Source organism: Lepisma saccharinum, chromosome 20 (genome assembly GCF_977018435.1).
Source record: "Lepisma saccharinum chromosome 20, izLepSacc3.1, whole genome shotgun sequence".
Lineage (NCBI taxonomy): Eukaryota > Metazoa > Arthropoda > Insecta > Zygentoma > Lepismatidae > Lepisma > Lepisma saccharinum.
The window spans coordinates 7,241,486-7,265,897 of record NC_139248.1 but is presented as its reverse complement, the minus strand read 5'-3'; the positions used below and the strand labels follow the sequence as shown (position 1 = coordinate 7,265,897).

The window sequence follows — 24,412 nt, the reverse complement described above, 5'->3', positions numbered from 1 at the left end:
CAGTGCATAGTAGTTCTTGCAACATTATTTTGCAATGGGGCAATTGTAAATATTAAGTGCCAGAGTGTATCTGGAGCTCCCAAGTGGCCGAAAGGTTAGCACTCGTCTGTTGCAAGCGGTCCCAGGTTCAAACCTGGAGAGAACTATAAATTTTCATTGTTGACCACATATTGTGCAAGTAGTTGACAAACTACTTAATAACAAGTGGATTTGAGTATAGAAAGTCAGAATTCAGCACTGACGTGACTCTGTATGTACAGGTCTTGGTCCTCAAAGGCCTGGTACACTAAGGAATTTTGTTTTTTAGTTTTGGTGCATCTCTATTTTTTCTTTGTTGCTTCCTGACACTTTTGTCTACTTGCAACAACGTCCAGGCTGAGACTGAAGCTTTGATTGACCAATTGACTGATTTGCTTTATTTTAATTTGCTTTTCTGCTATTTTGGCTAATTGCAAAGATGAATGGTGATAAGCTGAAATGAATGAAGGTACAACCACAAACACACACGGACATGCCCCACAGAGGATTATACTGGCTGAGAGTCCAGGAACCAAATTCTCATTAGTCTGTAAAATGCAGTCCAGGGAACTGAGATAACCCCCTCAAGCTGGGTATCTTCAGTGGTGGGATTGTAAATGAATTGATTTGGTTTACTCTAGTCAAATTTTCTTCAATTTTGGCTATCTGCAACAATGAGGATAAGTGATGAAATGATGAAGGGACACTCACAAAGAATACCCAGGCTGGGATTTGAACCTAGGATTGTACGCGGATCACACTCAGCCACCGAGATTGTAAGCTCTGCCAGGATTCAAATCTGGTTCCACTGCTTCAAGTTGAATCTTCCACTACACTTCTCAGCAGTTTAACCAACGTGATTGTCTGCTAGGGTCTGCTGCAGTGTGGCTATCCTATTTTGCTATGAACCCAGGAATTCCTTAACCACTATCACATCTTACTTTTCAGCTACTTACAATGAAGTACAACCTTTTTCCTGTCTATCTCAAAATTGTTTCTACACAATAATTATCATTCAACACATGCAGATGTCTTATGTACAATAGTGCTTATATAAAGAAAGAAAAACAAGATATATATATATTCCTCATGCATAATTCATCCTTAACGTTAATATACTGATTTAAAAATGGACCATAAGGAAAGTTGGCAGCAAGTGAAATAATACAGCTGAGACAAACAAGAAGAAGACCTTATATGCACTGTAACATTTCTTTATTTTTAAATATATTTTATCAAATGCAACTGTAGTACATATTATAATTACGACTGAGCAAATACCAACACAGTCTAAGTGTCCTGGAAATTAGGCACCATAAGTGCAACATTATTGTTGGGAAGAATGGATTAAATGATCAAATCATACTCAAAGTGAAATTAAGAATATTTTAAAGTAAAATTCTTGCTGAAAGAGGAACATAAATTAAGAGTATTTGAAAATAAGATCCTTAGGAAAATATTTGGGCCTAAAAGGGATGGGACAAGTGAGTGGAGAAGGTTACATAATTTAGAACTGCAAAATTTGTATTCATGTCCAGATATTATTAGAATAATTAAATCAAGACGAGTTAGGTGAGCAGGCCATGTGGCACGAATGGGAGAGGAAAGAAGAGTTTACAGGATTATTGTTGGGAAACCTGATGGTAAGAGACCAGTAGGAAGAGGAAGATGGAGGGTTAATGTTGAGATGGACCTAAAGGAAATTGGTAGGGATGGGAAAGAGTATATAGATCTTGCTCAGGAGAGGGACAGATGGAAGGCCTGTGTTGCTGCAGCCATGAACCTTCAGGTTCAAGAAGGCTAGAGAGTTAGTTAAAACTCTGGTATACCTAATGAAAACTTGCACATTTAAAATATACTGAACTACTGTCACATGTTACATTTTTCAACCATCGGTAACAGTAATAGTGGCACGCGGAAAGCGTAATAGTATCAGTGTTTATTTGCAGTAGTACCGCTTCAGTCCTAACCATAATAAAGTATATTTATTAGTGTAATTCTAAGTATCTATGTATAATACAACAGTAGATTCTTTATTGGTGAAAAAAACAAACAAATAAATATGAGAACTTTTAAATATTTATGTACTTAGTATTCAACTCTGTATTATTCAAAAGTTTTAAATTCAAGAAACTGGTGTAAAATTTTTCAAAGGGCATATCAGTTATACAGGTTGGGCCGTACAAAACTATACCCAAATGTTATTACCATCTTTGTATTGGGTATATTTTGTGTTGGTATACTTTTAAATGTAAGTTAGAAAATGGAAAATAATACAAATGACAAGACAATATGAAGATTTTGTGGAAAATAAAGGATGTTTTTTAAGAGCTCTGAATTTAAGTTTCCTATATACATTATAATTATAATCATTTTGCATAAATGTTTCAAAAGTAATGCCCCTAATAATAACAAGTTATGCATATTAGCAAAAATAGTTCAAGTTACTTCGAGGTGTAATTAATTATTTTGCTCTAGGCCTCTCTAATTTCCATACATAAATATTACTAGCATAATTACAAGTGATTCTTTTGAAAATTCGCTAATAATTTGTAAGAAATGCAATATAGTCATTCCAGAAACTACAACTGTGCAAAATGTGAAACTATAGTGATTGAGGTGCAGCTAATTCAAACACACTATGCGAGATGTAAAAATCTAAGGCTAAAATTCTTGTTCTACAATGTCACTCGGCTGGAGCTCATGCAGTACTTGATCTCACTATGAAGGAGGAAAACTAGAGTTGCTACGATTTTTTGATTATGGAATCCCCTGACATTTCCAGGTTTTCTAGTCCAAAAATGAAATTTTTCCAGACATGTTTATCATCATGATTTTTGATTTTGAATCTTGTGTTTTTCAACGAAATATATAATCAGTTAATTATTATGAAATTTTTTTTTAAATTTTTTTTTTTTTTTGCAAATTTCATTCTACACACACACAAGAAGATGTGAAAATTCGAAGAGTAAAATGTAAAATTACAATCGGTATCAAATGTATTTGGTGCTACAATCATGTGCATCTAGCTTTCAGGCTAAGGTAACAAAGGTACATTATTTCATCATAACAAATTTCCACAATATAAAAACCGAAAAAGTTCATAACCCATACACAATTTATCCTTTTCTGGCAGATTTATAGTGTCGTAGAAAATGCTGCTTTCTTGATTACAATTATAAGTACACACCATCTGGAGAAATTTTTTTGTTGCATATAGGAATTATATAGGAAATGTCAACAAGACTAAGATCTATAAAATAATAGACAATAACATCTTCACCAACCTTTCCAATAATTATGATCATATTGTTAATGTACTTTAGTTATCAATCAGATAACTGGACTGCAAAGTTTTACTTTGATATTCTTTCTAATATCTACTATTATAAAAGTGAAAATTTATTACAGAAATTCGAAGGAACTATAAGGAACAAGACCAAGAATCATAAGAACGAAAGAAACAAGTTTCTAAATTGAATCTTTTTTGGGAGTGGAATCGCAAGCACCGAATGCAGAAGTGAAAGTGAACTGCTTGTTCATTTTGCAACTTTTTCTCTTGCAGGCTCCAAAATGCACGTACATTCCAGACGATCTGCAAAATTCCCTGATATTTCCCTATTTTCCAGACACGTAGCAACCATGAAAACAGCACTTTAGTACAAGAATGTATAAGCACTTTGTGCAGATGCTGAAATGTCAGTGTTGCTTCCAATTTACTGTAATTACGCTGTACATAATATGAAGAAAAGCTGCAGAAATTGTTTCTTGTATGTATCCATGCAGTAGAATTCCAGAAAAGATTTTCTTATTCCTGGCACTATATGGAGCCAAGTTGGAATATGATTGTGCATATATAAAATAAGTCACCTGCTGATACTAAACCCCCTCCCCCCAAGGTTATTCTATAGGGTTGTACATGCCACATGGATTGATTTGATTATTATAGGTAGCCTCAGGTTAAGAGATACCTGCAACCTCCTCCCATAAGTACTAGTTATTGATATGTCAAATAACTATTCAATATAGATCGTTGATGGAAAGAATGATATTCTACGGTTATTGTATCCAAAGAAGCTGATTGGGTAGGTACATGAAAGAAAATAATCAGTATGAATGAACTCCTCCGCTGTTCTACAGGTTTTCAAAGTATTGCGTTCGACTTTGCACAAGAAAGCTGACGGAACTGATCATGATATTTTAAAACCCATAGAACAATGAGCGAGTTAATTTGTACCGATTCTATGGCTAGGATTTTGGAAAACTTTCACCGTCACCACCTTATACAGTGAAACTTTGATTCTATCTTTTTCAACTAAAACATAACTTAAAATGAAAGAGAATGTAAAATGAAGAAAAGTGTAAAATCTGAGAAAATATAGCTGAATAATTGGTTAATGAAATAGGGCTGAGCAGATACTGATGTTTGAAAATTGTAACAATTACGAAAAAAAAAAAGTTGTTCAAAAAATTGATTAATACTTACTGTGTATGTATATGCATATGTATTAATTAGGGATGTGCCGATATGAAATTTTGGCAGATACCGATAAAGTACCGATATAAAAGTTACCGATACAGATATTCTACCGATCACATATAAAATTAGAAATGGTCCTTGAAGAACTTGAAAGGTTCATTGACCTTAATAAATATGTGTTTCAAGGCAACTGCAGTGAAAAATAAATTGTATATTTAGACATTTACTTTTCAGAAAGTAGGGCATGGAGATTCATAAAAATTACAACAAAATGGCAGAATCTTGCACTAACTAAATTATCAGATATTTATATGATTTATAAACCAATACACTGATATGCCTATATTGGCCGATACCGATAGAGTACCGATTAATTGGTCCCATCCCGAGTATTAATTTATCAGAATTTTGCTTTAAAGTACAGCATCAAGAATTACATCAGAATATTAAAACACTGATGTGATCATAAAATCCAGTTTTGTACACAATACTGGAACAAAATAAATGGAAACTTTGAATTTTGCCTAACTTCCAGGATGATTAAACTACATGAAATATCAAAATGAGAGAGAAAAATTGGCAAATAAATTTGTAACGGATACTTTCTGATAGCAATACCACTCGTATCGGCAATACTGATACATCATCAATATCAGCTTATCCAGATAGACCAATCAAAGCTAGAACTTGATACATAAACTTTCTCTAACTGAATGGTATATTTCACACACATGGACAGATGAAATTAATGGACATATTCTTCACATTACGGACACTCTTTTAAAAATAAAAGCTACAGAAAGACAAGGAAATCCATGGACAATTAAGCACGTAAGAAAAACCCAAACAAAACAAGGAAGCAGTTACAGATGCTACACACAGAGACCACTTTAAGAGTTAACAAAACCACAAGAGAACTGCAGAAATATCATGGATGACGAGTTTTTATTATTAGTGTCGTTTAGGGAGGAACCAAATTACTTTATAGTCTTCGATGTAAGTATGCTTCCATGGTGATTATATTAGATTTTACTAGGTTCATACTCTAATTCTCACCCATAGTAATGTTTGAAAATTCTTAATTAAAATTGTAACATTGTGGGAAGAAATTAACTTTCTTCATTGATTTGGTTAATTTTACTTTGCTTTTTTGATTGTGAAGATGAAGATGAGTGATTACACGAAACTGATGAAAGCCACTCACAAAGAACATCCATGCTCAGGCCAGGATTCAAACCTGGGACCCCTGGTGTTGTAGCATACTGAGATAACCATTCTGCCACGGAGGTCGACGAAATTGATTTTGTGACTGAATGATAATCTCATGTGCAATTATGCATACTTTGAAGAAAAATTCTCGTAGATTGCTATGATGTAATTCGATGGAAAAATATGTATTAACATATTAAATAAATACAAATTTTCAAATATTAGTATTCTCGGTATCCGTAAGAGATTCGCGAGTCGTACCGGTATTGGTTCATCCCCAAATTCATGGTTGGATAGTGTCTTATCTTTACTGGATTGCAAACCATCCTTATATCGTCAAACCTAAAGACGTGCGATCTAGGCTGGGACCAGAGAAAGTAGTCTACATCAGTGAAGATATGAATACATCAAGCACCATCAGATTCAATTTACAATAAAAAACAAATTCCAAACTTGAATTTGTTGCCACATACCTGTGTTGTGTATAAGCATCGTCCTCCAACCCTACGTCTACGAACCATTAAATTCACGCTGGCACCGCTTGAGCGAAACACTTCGAAAATAGCTCTCTTGTCAACGTTTGTGCACTCCATGCTATTAACTCTGATTATGCAATCATTTACTCTGTAGGGAAGAAATTACCACACAATTAATGATCGCAAAAAAAAACAACATTCAGTGCACTTATGAACATTAAAAGCACAAAAACATTTTTATGTATCAATTCAACCACTTCTACAACAACTAGTCTTGGTGAATACCAACACAGCAATCAACCTTCAATGGCAACAGTAGTCATACAGAAAAAAGTCACTAACATCTAAATGAGCACTCAACAGAAGCTCAATACCAGTAGGTTGAGTTGAGTTGAGTTGGTGTTTTAAGTCCACTTTGTGCACAGTAAGGCTAATCGAGACAGGACCTACAGTTTAAAGTGGTATCTGAACCACTATATGCCTCCACCGGGTATCAAATCCAGGACCCCAGGGCATCGGGGAGGCCCTCAATACCAGTAGGAAATAAAAGTACGCTCTGAGATATACTAATAATTCTACTGAGACAATGGAGTCGAGGACATATTTACGAGGGGTGGGTCCAGGGGATACGGGCCCCCCTCCATTGAAAGACTTACTAATTACAAAAGTTGAGTAATGAAAATATACTTGTTCTTTAATCGCTGTATATTTGTTTCCGCAAAACTTATTGGAAGGCAAAGTTTTTATTGTAATCATACTACTTTGAATGACAGTGGCAAAGTAGATTTATGCAAGATTTATAACTACTTACAACGTAACATTCATAAAATATTACCAGGAACTTTACTTTTCGTCAACGGATCTAACAACCTTTTCTGATATTCAATAAATACTCAATTCTTTATCTACTTGACATTAATTTCCTTGCCAGAGAAGTTTTTTTTCTACAAATTTTGCCGACCTTAAGTAGACATAAGCTAGATAATGAATATGTGCTGTTATATCACTATTCTTATACAGTCCTTTTACCTATTCATGCAATAAAAATATTATTTTTTAATAAATTTGAATATTTTAATTAATACTATTTTAATTTAATATAATAATTATTTTTGTTTAAAAATTATTATTATTATTTTGAGACACTTGGTTCAGACCCCCCTCCCCCCTGAAACATATTTCTAGATATGTGCCTGAATGGAGTCTAATAATTTCTAGTATTGTTCCTGTGAATTTTCAGATTTATGCAAAATTAGCACACACTATACTTACTTAAGTTTCCCATCAACGATGCTGCCTTTCGCAACAGATATCACATACACGCCACTGTCATTAGGATAACATGGGTCCTCTCTGCCTCCACTCAGTTCAAAGCCTAAATCATCTTCAGATGCCAAGCCACTCTGGAAACAAATTAAATTCCATGAATGAATTGCAAGAATCACACAGTGTTGGTAATTACACATAGTTTATGTCCCATACTAACATCTTTTATTTATTGTATATATTCTCTGCGGTGGCTCAGTCGGTAACGCATCTGACTACCATGCTAAAGGTCCCAAGTTCGATCCACAGCCGGTTCAAATCCGGGAACTTTTCTAACGATGGAAGCGGCCCCAGCGCACACCCAGCGTCGAATAACATGGGTACCTGGGGGGTACAGGCGGTCACGGGCATGATACTGATCACATCACCCCCACTCATGACCGGATCAAGAAAGTGTGGAGCGTAACCCCCACACCCCCTATACGCCTTCATGGTGTGGTGCTAAGCACAGGGGAGCACTTTACCTTTTTTTTCACATTTTCTCTATTTCTAGATATGATGTGTTCCATTTCAAGAATTACTAATTCTAATAAAATATTAAAAAGTTAAAAAAAAAAAAGGGAAAATTAAGACTTTTACCTATAAATTGATTGAAAACAGCTTTGACAATGTTTACAGCCTGAGATACAAAATTCTTGTTCAATCCCCCAATGATCACTTTTCAATGCACTAGAAGTACAGTAGGTAAAGTTCCCCATGCATATAGCACCGTACCATGGAGGCATGTTTAGGGGATGTGGGGGTAGGGGCCCCACCCATTCCAAGAATAGAACCTGGGTCTCCCACATACAGTGTCCCACTCGTAAGGAGCCCCGGAAAAAGTGTTATAAAAATCTTAATAAAAGAGGATATGAAACCAAATTTGTACATGACATACTTTTATGGTTGAGAAATGAAGGTACATTACAAGAAGTGCTGGAAGTGACCTTCTCCCACCTGTATACACAGTTCAACACGGCGCAGCATGTTCGTGAATGTTGCTGCCAGAGTATTTGGCGTGACTGCCTGGATTTCACAGTGGATGTTCTCACGTAACTCGTTACTCTTGTACACACACCTTAAAGGTAGTGTGTACAAGAACAAACCACGCACCATCGACGAGTTACGTGAGAACATCCGCCGTGAAAACCAGGCAGTCACGCCGAATACTCTGGCAGCAACATTCACGAACATGCAGCATCGTGTTGAACTGTGTATACAGGTGGGGTGGGGGGGGGGGTCACTTCCAGCACTTCCTGTAATGTACCTTCATTTCTCAACCGTAAAGGTATGTCATGTACAAATTTGGTTTCATATCCTCTTTTATTAAGATCTTAATAACACTTTTTCCGGGGCCCCTTACGAGTGGGACTGCCTGTAGCAGTCAAGATACCCTACCGACAAGACCACTGAGGCTCCAGTACAATAGGGGGGAAAAACAATAAATATGTATTACATAATGAAATGACTTTGCAAATTATTTACAATGTTAGAAATAAATGGATTCATACCAGATCAATGTCCAAATTCTCAGTCTCCCATTCCTGAAGATCTGCGTCTATCGCTGAATCACGGCTGTGGTTGTGGCCGACTGCATGGAGCTGCTTCATTCTGGTCTCCTTCTCTATGTGAGCTTCCATCTTCTCCCTTGTGAAATAAAATTAAAACTTAACAATTTCAAGTAAATAAATACATCAATATTCCAAATGTTCCCAAACTTTCCAAAGCAGCTCTCACTCTAAATTATATTAGTTTATTGACCCTTGAATCGCAGGAGGGGTCAAAATGATCCCTACCCTCACAGTTTCATAAATAACTAGAGGCATGCATATTTCGTTTTTGACGAAAACACAAAATGTGAAATAACACATTGTAATGTTAATTTCTCATGTTTCTGAAAGGTGTATTTTCCTACCCTGTTTTGTCACAAAATGATGCGAAATGCGAAATAGACTCTTAAATATGAAATTTACTGTTTATGTACCGACGCGACACTTTCTGGAGTCAGAATTATCCTGAGAGTTATGCAATTCACGGAAAATTGATTAATTCTGCTGTAAATATTTGAGAAACAAAAAATGGACCCCTTTTTGCAGGAATTAACTTAATATTCTGGTAATGATTTAATTTGCTATTAGAAGCGATATGTCTATATTGTGTAAGAAGTGCAGTTTTAAAATCAAATTTGGGATTATATTCACATTTTTAAAACCAAAATGTCATTTTATGTGCCGCTTTTTCACCGCTATAACAGCAAAATTTCATTTTATTTACCACTTTTGAACCCGAAATTGACTGTTTTTGTACCGAAATTTGGCTTTTTTATTTACCAATAATATGTGCCTCTATTAATAACTCTCCCGTTTATCTTTTTTTTCTCAAAATTTTGTGACTATTCATAATTCTTTGTCCTTTTTGAGATGGTATACTGAAATCTACATGCTATACCCCTAGAACAGTGGGAGGGGTCAATTTGACCACTGTAAAGTTTCATGTATGCATGCTGCAATATCAGTGTTAGGTTGCAGTTCGTGTGTCTTCCTGTCTTTAGCGTGTTCCCACTTGTCATAGTTTACATGTCGTCATGTAGGTAGTGTTCTTTGGCCGGGAAGGACATCTCTGAACACGTCGCATCAAGTAGCAGATTCTTGTGGTGAAATGTTGCTTATTCAGGAGTGTTCAGTTGTTCATTATTATATTTTTTTGTAATCAAAATGTATCACAAACCACCCACACACTTTGATTATAAAAGTACCGAAAATAATATAAATTTAAAATATGTTCCCCTGAAATGATTAGAATTTTTAAATGCATTTCTTACGAGGGGTGAAAATTACCCCTTTCTGCTGTTCTAGGGGAAATCAGATCCTTCGCTGTTTGTATTAAACAACTATTAATTCAGAGGACTGCGACCAAATGATGCCTGAAATGTTTGTGTCATTTGAGTGCGATAAAAATGACAAAATAATTCCATTATGCCACACTTACTCCCAAAATAGTTATAATTATCATTATGTACAAGTATTCAGTGATTTTTCTGCAAGAAAAACTTGTGATTTACAATTCCAGAAATGAAGCAAATAGATAGTGTATATTATGTTGATAATTGATGTCCAATAGTAGAGATGGCTTTAAACAGGAGCTTTAACCACTGATCCACACTGGGATTGAAATACAGATCAATTGAGTGCAAGGAAACTGGTGAATTGGATTAATTCGAGTGTGGTTTGTTTATCAGTTTCAGATAAGAGTTTAAAACTAAGTTACTTATAATTAGGGATGGGACCGATTAATCTGTACTCTATCGGTATCGGCTGATATAGGCATATCGGTTTATCAGTAAAATTACCAATTATTTTACCAATCCGATATATCAATAAATATCTGATAATTTAGTGCAAAATTCTGCCATTTTGTTGTATTTTTTATGGATAATCTCAAAACCCAACTTCCTGAAAAAGTAAACGTCTAAATATTCAACTTCTTTTGCATTGCAATCAGCTCGAAACACACATTTATTAAGGAGATCAATGAAAATTTCAGGGTCTTCACGGACCATTTCTAATTTTATATCGGATCAGTAGAATATCGGTTATCGGTATTGGTAAATTTTATATCGGTACTGTATCAGTATTGGCCAAAATTTCATATCGGCCCATCCCTTCTTATAATAAGCTTAAAAACTAACAAATTAAACTACCTTATGTAAACTCTAAATTCTAATGCAATTTACAATTCATTAAAAGATGCTCCAGGCTTCCATTTATCAAAACAGACTTACAGAACGGCATGCATAAAGCAGCTGAAGAGTAAATAATGTTCTTTTTGCCCTAGTTGTTATAACTCTTGTTATATATGTATATGTGTGCGTATGTGTCCATCTTATTATTTTCTTTATTTCTTTTCGTTAATGGATTCTTCTGTATTCAGGAATTTTCAAATAAAAAAAATAAAATCTAAATAGAAAGGCACCAGGAGAAGTTGGCAAGAAAAAAATAAATGATTTCATAATATTCATTAACAGGTATGTTTTAAGTTAATTTAAATATTTTATGATTGCCATATGAGCCATTTATTATTTTTTTTTTTTTTACTTTATTCTACTAGTTTTATTTGATGTATGAATTAAAGTAATGTGTAGTAAGTTACAAGCTTTTTAAGTCCATAAGTTTTGCTTACATTTACAGTGGAAACAGAAAAATAAACTGTATCTTTTCAGAAAATGTTTCATTAATGGTTTTATATATTTTATAAATAAGATTTGCCACACGACACTTCCAAATACCGTATTTACTCATGTATAATGCACACTTTTTTCCAAAATTTTTGCACCCAAAAACTGTGGTGTGTATTATGCATGGAATAATTTTTGCATGTTTACGGAGCCCTATCATGTTATATATGGTTGTAAAGCTTGAATTCTCTAGTTTCTGAATATGGCAACAGTATTCCATTCAAGATGGCGACACTAATGTGCAATGCAGTTGAAATAAGCTCATCACAAAATGAAAAATTTTTTTTTCTGATTTTTGTGGTACTTTGGATGAAAGAAAAGATAAAGAGAAAGAAAATAATAATTAAAATGTATTACTGGCCAAATAATATGACATATATCAGCGTGTAAATGCCTTAATGAAAGAAATCTTGTTCTGCTAACTGCTAGTTTGAGGGTTCTGAATGGGCCTCTTATAAATGTAACATTAGTCATGGAAAAAGTATATATCTAGAAGTGGTATTTTTTTTTTAGAAAAAGTAAAGAGAAAATGAGCATAAACATGCATAAAAGTTTAAAGGACATTTTCCACGATTTTTCACTTTGTAATGTAATGTTCTGAAACACAAGAAAAGCAATGCTGTTCTGGCAGAATTCAAGCATGTACCTCCGGTCACATGAGATGTGTATCAGCAGTATTTGTTGGGCGAGAAATAACAGAAAATAACTTTCCGAGCACTGCAAATCCATAACGTAATTTTGATCTTGTTTTCTTCTACTACAGAATAAACAAGGTGGTTACAGAAGTGAAAGCTGTGGGATACTAAACACAGTGGAGGGAGAGGGGGAGGTGATGTGCATTGTTGACTTATTGTTCTACACAAGAGGATATTCTCCTCTTGGTTCACATAGTAACAGGTGACTCATTCAATAGGTATGATGTAATTTGCTGTTGATCAGCATAGCAACAGCTTTACGACCTAAAACTAAGAAAGCCAATTCTTGAACCTGGATTATACTGCGCATGATACACGAGGAAAAAAAATAGTCACTTTTCTCCATCCAAAACCAGGGTGTGCATTATACATGCATGCGCATTATACATGTGTAAATACAGTATATACAGGAAAGTATGCAAAATGCATAATATTCATTATCTTTCCAACAACAGTTTTGAAATTAAATGATTATCTTGTGTGAAATTAATATTTTAAAGCATAAGTAGATTGATATAGCATAGTTGAAATGGAAAATTTATGTATTAAAATTTATAAATATTTTAAACTACCTTTAATTGTTAACTACTATCAAGTATTGGAATTGGTGCGAAATGGTAAGTGTGTCGGGATTGGTTCAAAGTACTATTGGTCCGGTCCTAGCACCCAGACATACCTCAGTTCCTTGAGTTCCTTTGAAGCCTCATTTCGCTGCTTCTTAATATCATCGGAGTCCCTAAGGGCTTCAGCAAGGTCCGACACAGCTCGGTCCCTTTCCTTTCGCAGTCTATCACACAGTGTTCTTATGCTTTCTCTCTCCAGAACAATTTTATCCCGCTCGCTGAAGGCCCAGTCTCGCCGCCTTTTGGAGACCTCTGCCTCTTGAACAGCCTCTGAGAATAATAGAAATGGCATATGTAACACAATATAACATGCTTTTTAAAAATTATTATTATTCGCAACCCTAATAAAATTCAACTTTGCAATTTCATTTTTTTAAAAGGCTGATTTGATGTTCACATTTAGTCACATGCACAGGTCGACTTCTTTTCAGGTAATTCGCAAGTTCCGCAAAGTGCAGTGTAACACTTCGTCAGAGTCTAAACAACTGGGACACACCTAAACAAAAGAAGACTCAAAACCACACTTTTCATTGTTGGAACTACTAGTTGAAATATGCACTATAGAATGTAAGTATGATGATTGTACTACCCTAAAACCCACTTCTGTACTGAAAGCACATGAATCTGATCACAGGAACCAAATAGGCATTTTGGTATGGTTTGGTCTTTGGAATCTGTGGATAAGGCTATGTACAGGGTGTTTCAAAATCATGTGAACGATAAAAACACTTCTCATGAGTAATACAACATAATCACTGATTGAGAGGCATGCATATTTCGTTTTTGACGAAAACACAAAATGTGAAATAACACCGTTAAGTTTGGGTTCTTTCTGTTCTTCGGTAATCCAGGAAATGGAGTAAAGAATACGACTGGAGTGCGGACACAGACAAAAGTGTATCATTCACGAACACAATAAAAGAATTAGTACAATAACTTACATGATGGTATAAATGCAAGAAGCCTTGTCACGAAGGATGGCTATCACTTTGAGGCGTACATAACGGAAGCTATAACCTGAACACTTAATAACCAGGTCTGGCGTGCACAGATGATGCAAATCAGGTTTGGCGTAGATAAGCGTATATGTTCAGTAGGTACACAACAAACACATTGCAATGTTAATTTTTCATGTTTCTGAAAGGTGTGAGGTGCATTTTCCTACCCCGTTTTGTCACGAAATAATGCAAAATAGACTCAAACACAAAACTTAGTTTATTTACCAACATGACACTTTGTGAAGTCAGAATTATCCCGAGTGTTATGAAATTCACAGAAAATTGATTAATTCTGATGTAAATATTTGAGAAGCAAAAATAGACCTCTTTATGCAGGAATAAACTTAATATTCTGGTAACAACATAAATGTTCTATTAGAAGGGATATGTTTATTTTGTGTAGTAAGAGCAGTTTCTAAATCAAATTCTGGATTGTATTTACATTTTTAAAACTAAAATGTCATTTTACAAGGGTCGTTCAAGGTTGACCGGGATTTTCGTACGTAAAAAATCGATGAATAGCCGGATCATGATGAAACGTGCGGGTGACGTAATGTATTCCTTCACGAGTAACTAGTGCCCGGCATGACGTATTTCGCGCATGCGCAGCAATTGCAGCGAACATGGCAGCAAGCAGTGTGTCTGTGGCTGTGGAGCAGCGGTGTGTAATCAAATTTCTCGTGAAGGAGAAAGTGAAACCAGCTGAGATTTTCAGACGATTGCAAGCACAGTATGGTGAACAAACGATGTCGCAGACAAGAGTGTACGAATGGTGTGAGCAGTTTCGCGAAGGACGGGAGCCGGTGACAAATGAAGCGCATGGACACATTCACCAGACTGCAGTCACACCAGTGAATATCGCACGTGTTGAGCAAATGATTCTTGAGAACCGGCAAGTAACAGTGCGGGATATTGCTGCCGAGGTGAATATCAGTGTCGGGAGTGTTAAGACAATCATTCACGACCACTTACGCTTCCGCAAAATCTGTGCAAGGTGGGTTCCCCACCAGCTGACATTCGATCAGAAGTAGACACGCAGGACGGTCTGTGAACAGCTTCTGAATCGGTTTCGAGCAGAAGGTGATGAATTGTTGCAATCCATCATCACGTGTGATGAAACATGGTTGCACAATTCAACCCCAGAGACCAAAAGACGCAGCATGGAGTGGCGGCATAAAGGTTCCCCGTCCCCCAAGAAAAGCAAAACGCAGCCGTCCGCTGGAAAGATCATGGCAAGTGTCTTCCGGGACATGAAGGGCATTATCCATGTGGATTTTCTGGACAAAGGGAGCACGATTAATGCCCAGTATTACTCCACATTGTTGAGTGGTGCTGTACGAAAGTCCATTCGCAAGAAAAGACCTGGGATGTTGTCTGGAAATGTCATTCTTCTCCATGACAATGCCCGCCCTCACACGGCCAATGTGACAACAACAACTCTGGCCGACATGCGCTGGGAAGTTCTGCCCCATCCCCCCTAGTCCGGATTTAGCCCCCAGTGATTATCATTTGTTTGCACCCCTTAAAGACCATCTGGGAGGGAAGAAATTCACGACAGACGAAGCACTGCGGAGCGATGTCCTCCAGTGGCTACGACAACAACCAAGTTCTTTCTACGCCAAAGGAATCCGGGAGCTGCCAGAACGATGGCAATGGTGCCTCGGCGCGCATGGAGAATACTTTGAAAAACTGACATAGTTTGGTGTTTCTTCTGCTACCTATTTCCTCTGCAGAAATAAAAGTCCCGGTCAACCTTGAACGACCCTTGTATATACCGCTTTATCACTGTTATAACAACAAAATGTTATTTTATTTACCGCTTTTGAACCTGAAATTGTGTTTTTGTATCAAATTTTGCTTTTTTATTTCCAAAAATATGTGCCTCTACCGATTGAATATCCCGTGAAATACATTTGAACACACCCTTAAGTTTTTTCAAACGTTCCCAGTAGTTCTAAATTCTGCCACCAGGTGCTAGGCTGACCAGTTTAAAATGGCTGCCAGTGGTGAGGAGAAAGCATTTTGTGAGACTAGGTCAGTCATGAGAGTGCAATGTTCGTTTTGTATACAATTTCATAAAGATCACTAGCATAGAACTATATTGCATGAGCGCTGCAGTGCAAACCTTTGAAGAGAACATGCTGCAATGTACCTGGATGAAGTTAGATTACAGTATTGACATGTGCAGAGTGCAAAGTAACGAAGCACTTTGAGCACTTGTGAGTTAACTTCGCGATAACCATTGGCACTTAAACTTGGACAGTTATATTACATGTGTGTGAAATTTGATCTTATGTTGATAATTTATGAAAAAAATATAACGAGTTGAAATCGTTCACATCATTTTGAAACACGGTGTATAATGGAATAGGAGGAGAGAAAGTGAGTTGGCGGAGCAAAGCAATGCATGCTGCTCCAAACTTCTGGGAGATGCACTCCCTTCCCGTATCATGAGTTCATTGGCTGAGCCCTCTCGAGTAACCACTTGCGCAGACTTGTTTTTGTTTGCTTGCACCAAAGATTCCCAGGACAGTGTGTAGATTGGGTTAGGTTTTGAGCAATACATGAAGTCTAGTAATCATCTAGTCACCGAGAAACACAAATGCACACATATTAACTTGGTCGTTTAAGTCAAGCAGCAGCGTGAAACTAACCTCTAGGTTGAAACATACTGCAAATAAAACTATATCAGTTAAAGTAAAACTAGATTTTAATTTAAGAGATAAACCAGTACAATACCTTCTAATAAATTATACAAGAGACCAATAAAAATTTCACATGGGTTACCTTGCAATTCAATCTGCAATTTATCCACCTGCTTCCTTAGCCTGTCAATTTCTTGGTTGGCTTGATCCAGATTATCCATCCTCTCCTTCTGCGATTTACCATAAATATCTCGGGTGCTTGTTGATACCTCCGCTTTCTCTCTCCTGGACGTATCTCTGCAAACAGAAAAAAAAAAAACATGAGATACAGATCATGCAGAGACATGCTGAGCAAGTACGTACAGTCAAGTCACAAAAAAATTAGCACCACTGTGTTTCTGCTCAGCTATGAATTATGTGAACTCCCGGCAACTGGACGATATAGAAAACAATTTCTTTTGTTCCGAGGCTGTGAACCCTTGATTTTTAGTAAATCATGCTAAACATGCAATTTTTAAGAGTGGTGCTATTTTTTGTAACGAACTGTATGCATAAGTACAATTGTTACAATTATATTACTTTGTTGTTGTTTTTAAGTTCACTTTATGCTTATATAGGCTAATCAAGATTGGATGAACAGTTTATACAAAACTGGGAGCGATCGAACCCTTCTCCAATTTCGTTCATATTTCGCATACTCACTAATTTAGGGCTCCTAATCACGAATATGAAGCTAAAATTTGGCGCTCACGTGTGAACTTGCAAAATAAGGGGGTCAGTGATCGCAACCGACAATGCACAATTGCTCATTATTTATCGCAAGATTTTGCGTTTCGAATACATAAAGAACAGAATATAATTCCTGATATTACTACAACCCCAAAATTTAACTATGTTTGCCTAACGTAACCTAACCACGTCAATGGTTCATGGGGCTAGCGCCAATGGTTTGTGGGGCTAGTGTCAATGGTTCGCAATTTTTTTGCAATTTCTAGATCCTGATACTACCACAACTCGAAATTTTAACTATGTTTGCCTAACCTAACCACACGTCAATGGTTCGTGGGGCTAGCGTCAATGGTTCGCAATTATTTTGCAATTTCTAGAAGTTTCCGACAAATTTTAACTTTAGAGTCATCATTAGCAGGCCTCAATTAGTAAGTATGCCAAATATGAAGACAATCGGAGAGGGGTCCGGTCATCTTCAGTCATACCAAAAATGGCTTTTTCCAAAGCAAAACTTATGGAAAATGGACATTACATCCTTCCTTCAAAAGACACCATCTTCCTCACATGAACAACTGACGAACTGAAGGTCTCACTTATCGCACAACACTTTATCAACCTTCTTGTGTATTGAACGCAACGTAATGAATAACGGGTCTCACTTATCGCACAACACTTTAGCAACCTTCTGAACGCAACGTAACGAGTTGCGAACGTCACTTGTTCACATGAGAAAACATGGCTTCTTTGTTGTTTATGTATCGACAATCACCGTGACAATTCACAACACTATTTTACAACTTCTACATGTTAATTTACAATTTCTACACGTGGCCACCAAATCTTAACTGCGTTATCAGGACTCCATAATTAGTGAGTATTAGAATTATTAACGAACTTATGCCTTTTTTTGGTATTGTAAAATCACAACCTTCTACACGTTATTTTGAAAGTTCCACATGAGAGCACCAAATTTTAACTGCAGAGTCGTGATTAGGAGCACTAAATTAGTCCGTACGCGAAATATGGACGAAATAGGAAAAGGGTCTGGTATTGTAAAATCATACCCAAAACTGCATAACTGCACAAGTAAGTACATTAAATAATAGCAGTAATACAACATACTAGGGATGATACAAGTTCATCAGAAGAGACATGCTAATTTCGTTTTTGAAGGAAATAAAACGTTGTAATTCATGATGGATGCAGTAAACGCGGTTTAAAAATACTTATGTTAAATTTAGAAATTTCACACATCCGCCTTGCAAAATTTAATTTAATGATTACATCCTATTAATTTTTAGTCTTCATTCACTGAAGGGTACAGTTAGGATTTAACCATTAAATTGTGCAAAGCGGAAGTGCGAAATTTCTAAATTTCACGTAAGTAACGCGTTGTATGTTCAAATTTATCATTTTGAAAGGTGCAAGGTATGTTTTCCTACCATGTTTTGATGAAACATGAAATGATACAAAATGCAAATTAAGCATGAAATTTACAGTATTTTATTGATGTAACACTTTCTGTATGATATTGATTAATCCTGATGTAAATATCTGAGAAGCAAAAAAAATACTCCGTTACACGACAAATTAATATTCCGATAACTACCACACGTGCGCTACTAGAAAGGAAATTGTTTATTCTGTGTACTAAGCGAAGTTTTAAATCAAATTTAAGGTTTCACCATTTGAAGACTGAAATGTCTTTTAATGTACTACTTTTCATACCAAAATGTGCTCAGTTTTTGTACCAAAAATCTTGATCTCTTATTCACCAAAAATATGTGGCCCTAGATATCTGCTCTGCCAACAAAAGTGAAAACACAGAGCCTTTGTCAAGTGTGTACAGAAAACTTCTGAAAGTCTATCGTTCTATTGACACCAGAATTACTGCTGTAAGTTCTATCATTTATCTGTAGTAAAATTTTAAAATGTTTCACACTTATGAATCAACATGTATAAATAACTTATTGAATGCAAATGTTAAAAAAAAGCAACAAAAAACTACTTACCTTTCTCTACTGAACATATCATATTCGAATCTACTCTTAAAGCTTTCTCTACTGGATTCCTCTTTGGCACTGTACCCACCAAACTTCTCCCTCAGGTCGTTACACTCCTTCAGGGCCTTGTCTCTGTCGTGCAAGGCTGATGCGATTTCTCTCTTCAGTGTCTCGATCTGATACGACAAAGTTTTCTTCTAAAATAAAACACAAGAAATATATTTTACTCATGTTATTTGTATCATTGTCTACAATCAATAAAAATTACAATTGCATTAATGCAATAACAGGGTGTCTACAATTTTGTAAAGACAAAATTCCAAGACTTTTTCAGTCCAAGTACTGAAAATTTCTAGACCAAGTTATTAGGGAAATTCATGTCTTTAAATATGTGTGCAAGAAGGTCACTATGTTTTCGTTCAACATCACACTTAGAATCTCACATAACAATGTAGTTTTTAATAATATTCAAGAAGGGAAACTGAACAGAAGTTGACTGTTGGATAGGGCTATCAGGGATGAGCTTTTATGTAATGTTAGCCATGTATTAACTAATCGTAAACAAATAATATTTTTTTATTAAAAAAATCACTATTATAGCATAACAGATTGGTAGAGGCACATATTTTTGGTAAATAAAAAGGCAAAATTTCGGTACAAAAACTGAGTCAATTTCGGGTTCAAAAGCGGTAAATAAAATAAAATATCGGTGTTATAGCGGTGAAAAAATGGATGAAAAGTGGTATATAAAAAGACATATTGGTTTTAAAATTGTGAAAATAGTCCTAAATTTGATTTAAAAACTACACTTATTCCACAGAATTAACATTTCACTTCTAATAGCACATTTATGTAATCATCCGAGTATTAAGTTTATTTCTGTGTAAAGGAGTCCATTTTTGCTTCTCCAATATTAACAGCAGAATTAATCAATTTTCCGGAAATTGCATAACTCTCAGGATAATTCATACCTCGGAAGGTGTCACGGCGGTGAATAAACCCTGAATTTCGTGTTTAAGAGTTAATTTCGCTTTTTGCAGTTCATTTCGCATTATTTCGTGACAAAATATGGTCACAAAATGCACCTCACACCTTTCAAAAACATGAAAAATTAACACTACAATGTGTTTTTTCAAATTTCGTTTTTTCGTCAAAAACGAAATATGCATGCCCCTACAGATTGGCCACTCCAGGACTATGATAAAAATCAAGTATAATTCCTGGTTTTCAAGGCAAATTTTCCACAAATTCAAGGGTAAAAGCAGATGCTTTCTCTATATCAACCTTATGTACAGGGTGAGCATAAAGTCTTTCCCTGATTATGATTTTTTACGTTGTACCTCGGTTACAGGAATTTCAACCATGGGTGGTGTTTCAACAAGATGATGCACCACCACACTGGGAGTTAACTGTTCGCCAGTTCTTGCACGACACCTTTCCAGACAGATGGATCGGTAGAGACGGTCCCATATCATGGCCACCGCGTTCACTGGACATAACCCCTCTTGACTTTTTTTATGAGGTTACGTTAAGGGGACAGTGTTTAGTTCACCAGTTCCTGATATGCAAACTCTTCAGACACGAATACGGAATGCTATAGAGACGGTGACGGAAGAGGTGTTGGCAAAGACATGGAGAGAAATTGAGTATCGCGTAGACGTTCTAAGGGCAACAAAGGGAGCACATGTCGAAGTGTACTGAAAACAAAACATTATGAGTTAAGCTACCATTTCCAACAAACCGCATATCTGGATCTAGCATAGTTCTTTAGCAACAAAAGTTTGTAATCAGGGAAAGACTTTATGCTCACCCTGTATTACTGCCTCTTACCACCCATCCACACAGACCAATATACAAACAATATAAAGGGTGTGCCTTTATGTATCCAATTTATCCAAAAACTCTAATTTAATTCAATTCAATGGTATATATATTTAATTTAAGGTGCGGTTTTACATTTGCCATTTCACATACTCAGACTAATCTACAAACAAAAATCACAAATGTTACGAGACATGGTAATCTACGAAAAATTTGTTAATTGTAAAATTTGCCTAATCAATTTCAAGATATCTTATCTTGCAATAATCTTCCGTCTGTCAGATAGATTGCTCTTCAAAGAATGGACACTAACAAAGCAAACGGATTGAGAGAATTCAGTTTCTTTCTTCTCCATCCTCCATAAAAATAGAAGCTAAACCGTGAAAAACTTGCCTCAGGGCATTATTCAATGATAGTTAGATTAATAAAAAGTTGCAATTTTGCACGTCTACAGAGAACAATTCAAGCAGAATTCATGCATAATTCCCAGAGCCAATAATTCATGCATAATTCTCGGAATTCCCGGTGAATAACCACCCTGCATAAATAATACATAATTGTAGTAAATTGCAACAAGGAAGTGCTAAAATCCAATAGCCTCCTACTGTAGTGTATTTCCTCTTGAAAATGCTTCAAAACATGACCCCTTTTCCTAGAGTATTTAATATACAATGTGTACTGTAACTACTGGTAATACTTATTATAGAAAGCTGAAGTAAGTGTGTTCACAGCAAATATAAAATTTCTTGCTTGTCCTTTTTTCCCTGCACTATCACAAAAATGTTGATTTTCCCAGAAACATTTCCATGACTTTTACAGAAAAGGAAATTCCCTGACTCTTCCACAATTTGCAGGTTTTCCAGGCTGGTAGACACCTTGTAGAAACTAATTATACTAGGGCTGATTTAATACCACTTTGAACTAAGACCGACACACATACAGATTCCCACCAATACCAGTAGCGATGCTTGAAAAATTGTAACCATTAAAAGTTCTTGAAAATATTCATCAATGTGCAAGTATTACCCTCCAATTATAGGCATCAACTTGCCAAGAATGCATCAAAATATTAAAATAAATGGATTTTCGTGATTACATTATTTATTTTGTGTGAAATTACAAACATTTTTAAGCAAAAACTCTGATCAGCGTGCCACATAGCTCCAATAGAGAAACTTACATATTAACAGGGGTAGAAAAAAACTAAAAATTATTCAGGCACCAGCTTCTCTTTCTCAGGAGCCAGCCTTTTTTCTTTGGCAAATGTGGTCCTAAGAAAGCTGTGAATCCAACTAAGATAAAGCTGCACATTTTGAAATATGACCTTAAAACATTTAAGTTATTAATTAATACAAGATTTGATTAATAGTTTTTCTTGAATGTATGCATCATCGAGGAGAAGCATTTGATTAAAAAAATAAGGGTTTTAAGAAGATTGACGGGAAACATAGATTTGAATGTCTGGGAAGCCTTGTTCATTGCAGAAGAACACTGGAATAAATTAAATAATGAAAATGGTAACATAGATCCAGTATGGAGTTTTCTTTTAAATGGAGTAAGCCACCATCTTTAAAATTTAATGTAACAGAAAACATCAAGATACTTTGTGAAAACAATGACGACTTTGAATAACCTGATCATATTTGGGATTCATAAATTTAAATAAAAAATAATGTGATGAAATTTTTTTATATGAAATAAAAATAAAACAGACTGCTTCTTTTCACAGTTAAGTTGCTATATTACAACAATGTAACCTTGACAACATCCATTATATAAGGGATTCTTTTTGTTTAAAAAATTGCTAACCATTGTTATAATGGTATCTTTAGTCAAAATGAAAATAAATGTCTGATGAAAGGAGCGTGTGTTCTCCTGAAACGTCATAACGAGAAACTGTTTTCTTATGCTTGTAATAACCGTAAACTACAGGAAAATAATAAGATTTGATTAAAAGTAAAGTAATTAATTCTTGCGCCGGAATGGCATTCCTAAAAGAGGTCGACTGGTAACAGCATGCACAACTATGCAATACATTCTAACATATGACAGACACAATCATGTTGAAAAATGCATATCATTAATCTGATTTAATGATGCATGTGATACAGAAAACACGAAAACATTAAAAAACACATCCTGTACTAGTTATTTTTTTTAAAAAAAAGGTAATCAAAATTTCCATAAGTGAACATTAAAAAAAATATATTCCTCTAGCACTGATTATGAAAATTCATGCAGCATGGCAACTGGGCACCATATATTTTTCTACCCCTGCATAAAGATGTATAAATGTTCTGAACTAATTAGATTTGTTACAATTTTCAAGTCTTAGTATTGGTATCAGTGATAATTGATTATCAACAGAGCTCTACTAAATATAAATTTAAAAAAATGATAAAGGTATGCATAAAGCAAGAGAAATAAATTGATTGAAAGGCAAAGAAGAAGCAACAATTTCACAGCAACTGGGAAATGAAGCTTGATTCTCCAAGTTACGAAAGCAAAAAGTAATATGCGAGCACAAATTCAAAATAAGTACATTGCCACAAATAGTGCAAATAAATAATAATAATAATAAATAAAATTGCAAAATAGTACAAAAGGAAGTAAAAATATACCTCCTCAATTACATCTTTATTTTCCATCTCCAGGACTTTAATTTTCTTCGAGGCCTGAGTTAGGTCGTCCGTCAATTTTTCTATTTCCTTGTGAACCGAGTCCCTCTCGCTCATGATGAGTGAATATTCCTGCATCGCCGCGTTTCTCTCTTCCGTCAGTCTCTTCAGATCTTTGCTGGCTTTCATTCTCACTGCCATGGCTTGGTTGATTTCCTTCACTGCCTCCTCGTGTTGTTGCTGTACCTGAAATTTAGAATACACACGCAACCATGTGTATTACTTTGTACTGTACGCATTTCAATACCATTTTAACATGACAATTTCTACATTGTCTTCCGACATCATGTAACGAGCTTGTTTTAAGCCCACTTTATGCACAGATAGGCTAATCAGGACTCAAACTACAGTTTGAAGTGGCTCCAATCAGGAAATCTGGAGCACCAGCACCAATAATTGATTGATTGACAGATTTGATTATTTTCCTTCGCTCTTCTGCCGCTTTGGCTAATTGCAAGGATGAATGGGGGATAAAATGAGATGGATGGAGGGACAATC

The 24,412-nt window shown here is 35.6% G+C and overlaps 1 protein-coding gene across 7 annotated transcripts in view; it reads right to left on the bottom strand.

Moving 5' to 3' along the window:
• Positions 1-24,412, bottom strand: part of Dlg5 (MAGUK family member discs large 5) — a 95,826-nt gene that overhangs the window by 46,128 nt on the left and 25,286 nt on the right. For 6 of the 7 annotated variants that reach the window (XM_083142063.1, XM_083142062.1, XM_083142064.1 and 3 more), the window contains 7 exons: positions 23,858-24,100; positions 19,425-19,612; positions 16,826-16,980; positions 13,094-13,310; positions 9,000-9,135; positions 7,456-7,586; positions 6,181-6,331 (listed from right to left, as the gene is read on the bottom strand). In XM_083142063.1, coding sequence (XP_082998189.1) covers positions 6,181-6,331; positions 7,456-7,586; positions 9,000-9,135; positions 13,094-13,310; positions 16,826-16,980; positions 19,425-19,612; positions 23,858-24,100 — 1,221 coding nt within the window. The remainder of the gene's footprint in view (positions 1-6,180; positions 6,332-7,455; positions 7,587-8,999; positions 9,136-13,093; positions 13,311-16,825; positions 16,981-19,424; positions 19,613-23,857; positions 24,101-24,412) is intronic. The other variant, XM_083142065.1, reaches the window with a different exon arrangement.